The sequence below is a fragment of the Cheilinus undulatus genome, linkage group 9 (genome assembly GCF_018320785.1).
Source record: "Cheilinus undulatus linkage group 9, ASM1832078v1, whole genome shotgun sequence".
NCBI lineage: Eukaryota > Metazoa > Chordata > Actinopteri > Labriformes > Labridae > Cheilinus > Cheilinus undulatus.
The window spans coordinates 33,246,740-33,258,719 of NC_054873.1; the positions used below are offsets into that span (position 1 = coordinate 33,246,740).

The following is an 11,980-nucleotide window of genomic DNA, read 5'->3' on the forward strand; positions in this document are numbered from 1 at the left end:
ATTTGGCTGAATATGAGCAGAGGATATCTTTCTACATCCATCACCAGTCACATCATCAAAAAAAAAAAAAAAAAAACACTAGTGATCCCGTTCTACTGGCATCCATGCATGTGCATGTTCTAACACTTCCTACATCATGTTTGACAGCTGTAGTATGCTTTGGGTCAGGGGTCTTTAAATTGTTGGAGACTGAGCCTCCCCTAGGAGAAAATAATGGATTCCATGGAACCCCCCACCTGTAAAGAATAAGATTTTAAAAATTAAGACAATGTTTTCAAACAGTTATGTCTAATTTTAACATTTTTAAAAGTATATTTTGGTCTGAATATGTCTTCAAACATCCATCTTTTCCAGGCAATCAGTTATTGGGTATCAGTAATAAACTTCTTGCCAAGACTACCTGATCAGTATGCTGTAAGCCTTTATATAATTAAAACTATAAGTTTGCATCTATGCACGTGACGCAGGATTGCATAACTGCAGATCATCCTTCACCTTCAGCCTTTTGATCATTGTCAGTGCCCAAAACCTGCACTTTAGTGTTTACTTCAGTGACCAAAATACTTTTTAATTCCTGTCAACAAACATTCCCCTGGTTTGGTCTCTCAACTTCGTGCTTTGTCTTAATGTGACCCCAGGGTTTACACAGCCTTATGTTGACATTAGCTCAAACATCTTTGCTCATTGAACGCTGTGGCTGTTGAGCATCATCAGGACCAATGCAGGAAAATCCTAACTTTGATAGTTGACTGTATAGTATAGTCTCTCTAAAGTAACTATGAATCTATCCATTTTGCTCCAAGCACAGCAGAAGTTAGAAAAGAAAATAATTTATTTTTCTGGTTTATGGTTCTGCACCTTCCCTGAAGGCCTGTGGAACCCCCCAGAGGAGGCCCACCTCACACTTTGAAAACCACAGCTTTGGATCATTAGACCATTACAGCTGTAATGGCCTAATGATCCTAATGATCTTCATATGTACATTTTAATCAAAGTAACTAAACAGTACTTTTATATGATACAATCCTATTGCAGGTTTTCCACCTTTGTTGTCTACACAGGAGCACATAGAGAGAGAATGATTCCACATCACATCCTAAAACAGCTGTTTGACCCAGCAAAAACTGGACTGTTGAAATCCCAGTGTTAAACATTTCAGAGTTGATTCCAAAGTGTTATTTAAACCCCATTCTGAACTGGTCTCCAGTTTTGAAGTTACATATTTGACAGTGTTGATCCACCAATGTTAGTTCATTTGGTGTTGCTAGAGGATTTTTGTTGTATTTGATGTAGGAAACATTTGCACCATGAGTGAAGTTATTCACTGAGTTCCTGTCCGTGACTTAGGACACTTAAGTGTTAAATTCAACTCAGTTTGTGTTTAATTAACACTGTCAACTTTGCTTTGTATTTGACTTTGTTATAGAGGTGTGACTTTACCAAAAACCTGGTTGGAGATCTATCCTGTTGTTGTTCTTGCCAATAAGAAAGATCATTTTGACTGAACAATTCCTCAGTAGCTACTCAGAACTTATGTAAACTTCTAATTCAATGTTTTCTACATGACTTGATTTATAGAGCAGTACTTTTACTTTTACTTAAGTCAATTTTAACCAGTGCAGCTTTACTTTTACTTGAGTACAATAGTCATGTACTTTTCTACCTCTGCAGCTTTATGATCTACTTTTGGATCCCGACCCACCAGTTGAGAACCACTGCTTATATTATGAGCTTTTCCTTTCCTCCTTATACTTTCCTCCCCCTATTTTTCTTGCACTGGTTTATCTTGGTTTCATCTGTTCAAGTAATCTGATTCCAGACCTGGGGAGGCTTTTTTTGGATGTTTTCTTGTAATCGGGCCTTCCTGTTCTTAAATATTACCAGAGGTTTGTATCTTGCTGTAAAGCCTAAATGCTAAATGAATGCCACATTTTTGTGAAACCCTTTAAATCAAAGCTTAAAGTCCACTCTTCAGTCAGATCCTCACTGTTTTATTTCAAATCCACTGTTATGGTAAACAGAAGCAAAATCTTATAAATCATCTCACTGTCTAAACACTTACAGACCTGACTGCATGATTACAGAAATAATTAATATTTAACCATGGTTAAAGGGCTATAAACAGGTGACCTCATTCAACTTTCTTGTTGTTTATCTTCCGTGTTTGCACAGAAGGTTTATCATGTGTGAGATTGTGCAGCTCACACGATGTGGGAAAGTCCACGTGTGATGAAAACTCAAAGGACAGTCATAAAGTGAGAGTCTTACCGTCTACAACATTGTTTACTGGATGGGTATGATTTCACTGGATGTTGAGTTTCATTCTGGCTATAAAGCATTTTGATGCTTAAGGAGAAAAGGTGTGTTGAATACTGGCATGATTTTAGAACATATTTGTCTCATTAAAGGACTGATGACTTAATACAGTACAGTAAATGGGTCAGTTAGATGGGTGTATTCAGAGAATAGGAAAGAGGAAGTCAAAAAGAAGGAGTGTCAAGGAAGTTTTAGGAAACACCTCAATGAGGCATAACAAGAGAATATTTCTTACTATGTAAATAAATATTTAAAGCAGAATTTTGGGTTTGCGTCAGTAAGAGTTATACCTCCTATCTCTTTACTCTCATTAAAAGAAGTGTTTTATAATAAAAGTGTAATTCTGTTGACTTTTAATGTTCAAACACCTTTTTCACTGAGAATCTTCTCCAAGGAAAATGTCAAAAAAGGTCTCCTTATCTCCTCACCTTCCCCATGGCAGCATTTACAAGCATGAAAAACAACAATAGAGAGATAATCAGTCATGTTTCTTATGATCTTGTTTGCTTCTGTAGGTCATAAAGAGGCACCAGCGTTCATATCATATCAGACAAGGAAAAACTCCTCACAGGAGCTTTGAGTTTTTAATCAAATAAGAGAATTTATTGATCACCAGTGGGGACATTCTGGGGAAAATTCTGGAAAAATCTCTGTCAGGAGTGGAGTCTTTGAGACTCTATGGCAGTGATCATCAACTGCAGCCCAATGGTCCATATCAGGCCCCTCACAGCTTCACCTGGGGCCCCCAAGAGATCATTACATTGAGATCATGTGAGGAGAAGAATAGGTGTTGTTGTTTTAATGGTGTCTTTTGTTTTTAAATCTCTACAGCTATGAAATTACTGCAAAAAAGGACTTATACTGACACAATTTGATCAGGAATGGCTTCATACTTCAGCCATTTTCAAAGAAACCCGACCACCAGCCATCATTTAAAAACATAATGCATGATAAACACATATTTAACTGTTCAGTCCTGATAAAATCTGTTTTTCTACACCAACTTTCCATTTCAGGCTCTTGGAGAGAGCAGTTTTTCCTTCCTAAGAATTAAATACAAAAGACCCGTTTCCTGTATTTGTGTTTCACCAATCATGACACAGCATATGTCAAACCTAGCATTAAAACATGGCAGTCTCAGAAATATGCACCTAAAATATCTCAGCTGCCACCCTGTGGCCAGCTGTAGTACAGGTTTAGGGTCTGATCTCCCTGTCAAGGCCTGAATAATGCAGAAAAAAGAAACTACGGTGTAGTTTGTAGGCCATGGTTCTCTGTTGGAAAATGGTGGATTGCTCCCTCCAGGTGGGGAGGGTGTTTTCGTCCCAAGTGAAGGAGTTCAAAGCAGGTGGATTGGTGCAGCATCTGTACTATTGCAGACGCTGTACCCTATCATTGCAGTGAAGAGAGAGCCGAGCCAGAAGGCAAAACTCTCAATTTAGCGGTCGATCTTAGTTCCAGCCCTCACCTGTGGTTATGAGCTTTGGGTAATGACAAAGAACAAGACCACGAGTTCAAGTGGTCAAAGTGAGATTCCGCTGGAGGGCGGCTGGGAGATAGAGTGAGAAGCTCAGACATTTGGAGGGAGCTCCAAGTAGAGAGTTTGAGGGGGTTTGGGCATGTGATTAGGATGCCTCCTGGTCACCTCCCTCTGTAGAGTTCGCCGGGTGTATCCAACTAGAAGTAGCAAAACACAGATACCATAACAGTCACAGAAATGCATGAAAAAAGGTTTCTGCTGTGCCTGTTTGTTAATATTAGATTGTCTTTATTCTATTGGCATTTATTATTTTATTTGACTTTTTAAGTTTGTTTAATTTTTGTTACTTCACAAAGCTTAAACCAGATCTTCTGTTGGAGAATTTGTTAATGTTGTTAATAATAATATAAATTTGTGAAGCATTGAAATGATCAATACTTAGTTACACTGAATGGATCTGTGAGTACAAGGAAAGAATCAACATTTAATTAGAGAATATGAAATATGAAAATGTGTAGGTATTTACACCAGATGTATTCAAAGATGCTGGTTAAGGCAGAGATCAAATGATTTCTTCGTTTACACACATACACACACACACACATATATATATATATATATATATATATATATATATATGTAACTGTTCTCGACTCCATCCACTGATCTATCTCTTTAACGAAGGGGGGGAAAGCCCCAAAATAAATCAGATCAGTACAGTAGTCAAAATGAGTCTTCATTTTAAGTTTTATAATTGCTAAATAGATGTAGAAAGAGGGAATGTTTTCCCCAAATATCCAAAGCTGAGCCTCTCTTCCTGTCATATTTTCAACAATGATAACAATAATATAAATGGTTTATTGGGTTATTGATGTCGTCCAGTCTTGTTTGTCTGTGCTTGTAGCCTAGTTTTATGTTGTTTTAGGGCAAATGATTTGCATGAATGGGCAGCTGCTTTCTGACTGGCTCTCAGGTGTCATAAAACACAGGAGTTTATCCATAAACCCGGGGCAGACAAGAAGCCAAGGGATTGTGAGGCTTAGTGATCGAAGAGATACACAGAGAAAGTGCTGTTCTTACTTTCAGATCAAATCTAATCATGTCTTACAGTGAGGAAAAGATTAAGAAAATGCTTCCTAAGGTAAGGAGAACTCTTGGGTGAACTCATAACTGCACTCCTATTTGGATTAGTTTTGATTGTTTGTATTTTGTTTGTTTGTTTGGTGTAAAGACATATCTTAGGAAGCATGTGGCTAATGAAATTAGTGTTGCAGTGACTCACTTCAAACATCTTGTCCCAGTGATGGACAAATACGGTAAGATAAAACTTACCTGATCTAACACAGTATGTGGAAAATGTCAACTTGAAATAGTCAAATGGAGCCATTCACTGTTTAATGTTTTACAGTTTACAACGATGGAACCACTAAGGACTTGATGAGTCTGACGGGAACCATTCAAGTCAAGTATACTGGTAACAATCCCTTTATATTTCACACTGGTTTTAACTGTGAGACCATTTTATCACATGTGTGGAACAATTCAAATCATAAATGTTTATAAAAACACACACAGGAGCGGGATACAAAGATGTTCTTTAGGAGGCTAAGTAACATACACAAAGAATAATGCCAAGCTACACCTTTTTTTCCTGCTGTAAGCTGGAACAAAGTATTTTTTACTGGGGACAGGGCTTAGGTATATGACATGGTGCCACAGACATTAACTTTCAGTCAAGGAAATGCACTGACTGGAAGATCAACATGAATTCTTAAAGGAAACCACTGATGGTCTCAGGGTTTAGTACAGGTGCACTGATAGTGTAAAGCTGGAGGAAATGTGGGATGACAGGGGATCATCTGTTTATTTTTGTGACTGTTCAGATTCTGGTGTAAAGATAAAGGCGTAAAGGTAAAGGAGATAAAAATACTCAAAGTCAACCTGTCTTTCAACCACATATTATTTTGACTTAGGAAAAGTTTCAAAAAAGTAACAAATAGGACCAAAGATAGACTGTTTCAAACTGATAATTTGGAGCTATTAAGTTTGTCAAGCAATTATTGGGTTCTGATGTTGGAATAATTTATTTGTGCTACTTTTTAACCTGTTTCACCACTTTTTACACACATTTTTTACAACTTCTACCTCTTTAAACCCATTTTTGCTTCTTTTTGCAATTTTTAACCGTTGCGTTGTTGTTGTTTACCCTAGTTTGCCCCTTTTAGCCCATTTTTGTTTCTTTTCACATATTTTTTACTTCTTCTGTGCCACTTTTAACCCATTTTGCCAGTTTCTTGGACCCTTTCCCCACTTTCATTCCTTTTTTTTGCAGCCTTTTCACCTTTTTTACCTCTTTTTTCACTTTCAACCCAAACCGTATTTGCAGCTTTTTCATTGTTTGCCTCGGTGTTTGTCACTTTTAACCCGTTTTCACTGCCTTCTACGCATTTTTCACCACTTTTTTCACCACTCTTAACCCATATTTGCTACTTTTCACACATTTACAACACTTCTTTATGCTACTTTATATAATTTTTGCACTATTTTGCTGCTTTTATAACACATTTTTTGCAGCCTTTTTCCCATGTTTGCCACTTTTTCACCACTTTAATAATTTGTGCCGTTTTCGCCAATTTCTACTTCATTTGGCACTTTAAACCCATTGTTGCATTATTTTGCCATTTTTATCTCATTTTTGCTGCTTACTGCCCTTGTTTGCCTCTTTTTTGCCACTTTTCACCCATTTTTTGCCACTTTTTACCCATTTTAGTCACTTCTTGTGTCAGTTTCTTCTACTTTATTTTCTGGCATCCTGATCTTTGTTTTTGCCTCGTCATGAAGTCTGACCTTACTTTTCTAATTGTTTACTTCAGTGTGCCAGCCCACACTGCAAACATTACCAATAAAAAGGGAATGATGTTTTTAGAAAAAGGGTTTGCATGAAAAAGGCCGTACTTTACTTCTGCATAAATGAATAAGTGTATTTTTGTACTTTGACAAGAGTGGTTATTATTCAAATTTGAAATAAAATAGTGCTATCACTTTACAGTGGACCATTTTTGCTGACCACCAAGGGCTGCCAGTTTGGCTGGACCCCAGAAAGCTCTCCTCTTTATCCCCCTTACAGGCTGCCTTATTAGCAAAAAAAAAATACTGAACTTTTTTCGTCATTAGCCAATGAAATAACACCGATGGTCTCAGAGAAAAATCTGCATAATTTAATGACAGGAATATTGCATATGAGGTTGGATGTACATTTACATAGATGGAATCTGACTGTCTGAATACTTGGATGTGTAGCTGTTTGTCAAAATAGATCATCTGATGTTTTCTTATTTCCTTTAGGAAGTTTGAATATAATTAAATGAATTAAAATTTGGTCAAATTTGCCACTTTGAATATTTGTAATAATGTGTTGATAAATCACCTTATCCTCTTGTTCTTTCCCAAGACAAGTCCTACAACATCCCTGTGTGCCTATGGCTTGAAGAAAGCTATCCCCAGACTCCCCCCATCTGCTACGTCAGACCCACACGGGAGATGATGGTTGTCCGGGGAAAGTTTGTGTCCACTAATGGGGAAGTGATCCTACCTTACTTGGATGAGTGGAAAAATGTAAAAACTTGAAACTTCATATTGCATTCTTTAACAGAGCTGCATGTAAAAGCAGACGTATTTAGATGTTTATATCCAGCTGTGTTCTTTCCTCCACTCAGGGTGAATGTGACCTGGTGAGCCTCCTCCAGGTGATGAGTGTCATGTTTGGAGACTTCCCTCCTGTTTGTATGCGGCCCCATCCCGAGCCAGAGCTGTCTTCTTGTAAGTAACACTCCCACAGACAGTAAACCAGCCTGAGTTCAGTTTCAAAACATGTTGTGCCCTGGAAATGTATTTATCTGACATTCATATCTAGGCCACACCTGATTGAACGTGAATCAAGGTCTAATAGCCTCATAAATCAAAGGCTGAGGCTGTCTTTCTTCATCATCATGTTTATGAACCTATCGTGATTGACCAACACTCTCACTGACAGAGAAATATATCTTTTAGGTTGGCTGCAGTTCCATCAGAAACGAGCACGAGTGCTGTCAAATTCAGATGGAGAAATGTATCTGTGTTTACCCAAAGAAGACGGCCAACCTTTCCAGCAAGAGCATGAAACAACCTGTTAGTCTTTGGTGAAGTTTTACTATGTATTTTTATAGACTGTGTTTATTTCATGTGTTTTTATGTATGCTGTGTGTCAGATGCTGTCAACTAACATGTTTATTCACCATTAATTGCTAATAAGGATGTAAAATACTCAGTGATTTAGACTTTAAGTATCAACTTTGATGTATTTTCTGTTTGATGTATTGCATTCATTTTTCTTTATCTTGAATGATTCTTTAAGAACACATAAACTGCTTTGACATTTGAATGCCCTGAATGACTTTCATTTATGACCCTGAATGACTGTACAATCATCTCATACAGCAAAGCATTCAAGGTGTTCAGACTCATATAAACCTGTTTTGGCCTTTGACCAGTGAACAGACTGGTTAGCACACACCAGGACACATGAGGGCCTGTAGTGTGTTTGTAGGTATGCAATTTTTACATTTTCAATCAAGGATTGAAATTCCAGCAACAAAAAGTACAGTTTACATCTACTATAAGCTACGATAGAGAAACTTGTTTCACTTGTTATACTGTTTTTGCTTTGTCTTGAAATTGTTTTCTTCCATAAAAAGCTTCATTTTGTATTTTAGATTGATAACCTGGGGAAATTTATATGTAAAAATCGGCTCTTTTTTGTGTGACATAACTATAGTGCCACTAACTCGACAAAAATCAGAGCAGATTTTATTTATTAATTTATTTATTTCACAAAATGCATCTGTAAAATTCATGACATATTGATGCCTATAACTCAGCAAAAAAAGTTTCACTTAAAAAAACTGAGAAAAAAAACTTTGAGGAAAAAAGAAAAAAATATATAATATGAATGCAATACAACTCAGTAGTTAAATGCCTGTAGTCCTCGTGGTTTTCTTAATGGTCAGTCTTTTGTGTGTTTCTGGGCGCAGATGGCCTGGGTTCAGTTCCAGCCTGAGGCTCCTTTCCCTCATGTCTCTGCCCTTCTCTCTCATCCTTGTCTCAGACTTTATCCATTATTCTCCTGTCAAAGACATATAAAGACCCAAAAATAAATCTTATAATTAAGTCTTTCCTGTGTTACAGAACACATTTTCACTGAATTTTGAAATGCTTTCCTTTCAGACCACTGGTGAGAGAGGAACTGAGGGCAGTCACATCCCCTGGTTTATTTGACCTTTAATTCACCAAGTTGGTCCCATTGAGATCAAAGATCTCTTTATCAATGGAGACCTGGCCAAGAATGGCAGCAATACAGTTTCAAAATCAAACACACTCGCACTGGCACAGTTCACAATAAACAACAGGTACAGTAATAATAAACACATCATCAACAACAGTGGCATACAGACAATTTGGTTTCAAGAGTTTTCACTAAAGATTTAAAAACATTCAGAGACACCAGGTTCTGCAGTTTAAATTCAGTCTGCAGTCTTCAGTTTTCAGTCTTTTTTTTGTTGTTGTTGTTTTTGTGTGTGTATGTTTGTTTTGTTTTGTTTTTGTGTTTTTGTTTGTTTCTCTTCTTGTTTGGGTTGTCTTTATGATGATGGTATATTTCTGTTGTCGTCTGTGTAATTTTTGTTGCTTGGAAAAGAAAAGAAAATATAAAATAAATAAATAAATAAATAAATAAAAGAAATCCACAGTTAGTGATAAATCTCAGAACTTCACGATACACTGTCAAGCAAATGAAGACTCTGAGCAGAGGCATTCACGTACAAAACATCACCATAGTCAAGAACAGGTTAAAAATATAGACTCAACCAGTCTCTCTTTTTATATAAATGTATTTCTACAAGTGCAGTACAGTAAAATATTGTGAACATCAGTGTTACCCCCACCAAAAAAACAAGAAACCCCGTTCAGTCGTACCCAATCCAAGATCCATACATCTACCGTAGAAATTGAATATATCAGTAAAAATAAATGATATATTACTTGTTCTTCCTTCTTAAAAATTAATACAAAATAAAAACAAAATAACATGTTGATTTGACAGTCATGCAGTACAACCTCTCATTAAATAAAATGTATTGACATGTATTGACAGAATGTGCATCATTGGTAAATATTTCATCTATCCTGTAGTGTCTTCAGTTCTGCTAGATAGTTAATCAAAGGGCTCCAAGTAGTCTCAAATGTTCCAGGTGACCCCCTTAGGGTATACTTGATTTTCTCCAGTTTTAAGAAAAGCATGAGGTCATTAAGCCATAGAGATAATTTGGGGAGAAACGGTGACTTCCACTCCAGTGTTATTCTCCTACGTGCTAATGGAGATGCAAAGGCAATGCTGTCTTTAGTTGTCCTTCTAATTATTTGACAACCTGAACATATTACAAAGATGGCTATATCTGCACATGGTGTCAATACTGTGTTTAATGCCTCAGAGAAGTGTTTGAAAATAGCTGTCCATAACCTTGGAGACAAGAACAGGACCAAAACATATGTGTCATGTTTGCTGGTGACATGTGACATCTATTACAGGAATCTGTGGTATTTGGGTATATTTTGGAGAGTTTATGGTTGGTAAAATATATCTGGTGCACAACCTTAAATTGTATCAAGCTTAGCCTGGAACAGGATGTGTTGTCATTAACTCTGGTTAATGCAACTTGCCAGTCAACATCCTCTATGACTCTACCAAGTTCTTCTTCCCACTTGTTTTTAATCTTTTCAAGAGAGGTCTCTGTGAGTTGGGAAGTTAAACTATAGATTTTTGAAATAAGACCTTTCTGATTCATAGGGATGTCCAAGATTGAGTCAACTACAGAGTTAGGAGGGATGCTGGGGAAGGAGCCATTGTGTAATTTAACAAAGTTGTAAACCTGAAAGTATCGGAATAAATGAGATTTCAGTAAGTTTAATTTTACACACAATTCACTAAAACTGGCAAAAACATTGTTGATGTAAAGAATTGGCAGCTTAGATGTGAGAAGAGCCAAGAGAGAGGTGGAGTGACAGGATTTGGCTTCAAGTTCACACCAATTAAATGCTGGTTCCTGAATCCACAAGCCATTTTGTGTATTAGCTGCCCAATACTGTCTTAGATTAGGGATTGACAGTCCACCAACAGATCTGTGTCTCCTTTCAAAACTCTTTTTGTAATCCTGGGGGTCTTACCTTTTCATACAAAAGAATAAGTTAATGTATGTATTTATTGTAATATAAAAGGAGTTAGGAAGAAGATTGGCAGACATTGGAAAAAGGTATAAAAAGCGTGGGAGCACGTTCATTTTAATACGATTTATCCCCCAGCTACAATTATTTGTAAATTGTTCCATCTTTCCAGGTCCAATCTGAGCTTGTCGATTAAGGGTGGGAAATTGTTCTTATATAGCTCTGCTAGCTGCTGACAAATGTTAACACCTAAATACTTGAAACTATTATTAGACAAATTAAAAGGGAGGAATCTGTCAGGGATCTCCAGAGCCAGGTATGGCCTACAGGAAAGCATTCACTTTTCGATTAGTTCAGTTTATAACCTGAGAAAGACCTCAAGACACTGTAAATGCCACAAGGTCAGTTACTGATTTAAGTAGAGCAGTCATTCTCGAAACTAAAGCTGATCAAGAGCAGAAGACAGACTTATGGTGCTCATAGTGCCATCCTTTGAGAGAGGCACCCCAGCTGACCCAAACAAGGTCAGTGACCTCCACAAACACATGGCCAAACCTCCAGCACTCTGACTAGCTCTACTCTAGCTAAGCTACTTGGTATAAAGCTCATTTGTGTAGTTTTGAGAAATAAATATGGTTTATGGGTCCTCCTCTGTTTTATTACAGAGGTGTTGTAGATTTTATCCTCTGATTTAAAAAATCAACCACAAACTTAGGACAGCTCGTCTACTGGTGCCCCACCGCACACATGAGGCGCCCTGTTGTTATTTTACCACCCTTATGTCTTTGTCATCTCTTTACACAGAATAAAATATTTTTTTCCCCTGTAAATTAATTTAAGTCACACATGGCATTAGAAATACACGCTCAAAAATTCATAAAACTCAGTCTCGTGAATCCCGCCCCTCAATGACGACGACGACCGGAAGTT

The 11,980-nt window shown here is 37.2% G+C and overlaps 1 protein-coding gene across 1 annotated transcript; it reads left to right on the plus strand.

The window, feature by feature from the left end:
* Positions 1–4,862: 4,862 nt before the first annotated feature.
* On the plus strand, positions 4,863–8,047 carry zgc:123278 (uncharacterized protein LOC641569 homolog). The gene is made up of 6 exons (XM_041796629.1): positions 4,863–4,937; positions 5,028–5,112; positions 5,205–5,270; positions 7,248–7,411; positions 7,513–7,615; positions 7,847–8,047. The coding sequence occupies exons 1-6, from the start codon at positions 4,896–4,898 to the stop codon at positions 7,966–7,968; spliced, it is 582 nt and encodes a 193-aa protein (XP_041652563.1). The 5' UTR covers positions 4,863–4,895; the 3' UTR covers positions 7,969–8,047.
* The last annotated feature ends 3,933 nt before the right edge of the window (positions 8,048–11,980 follow it).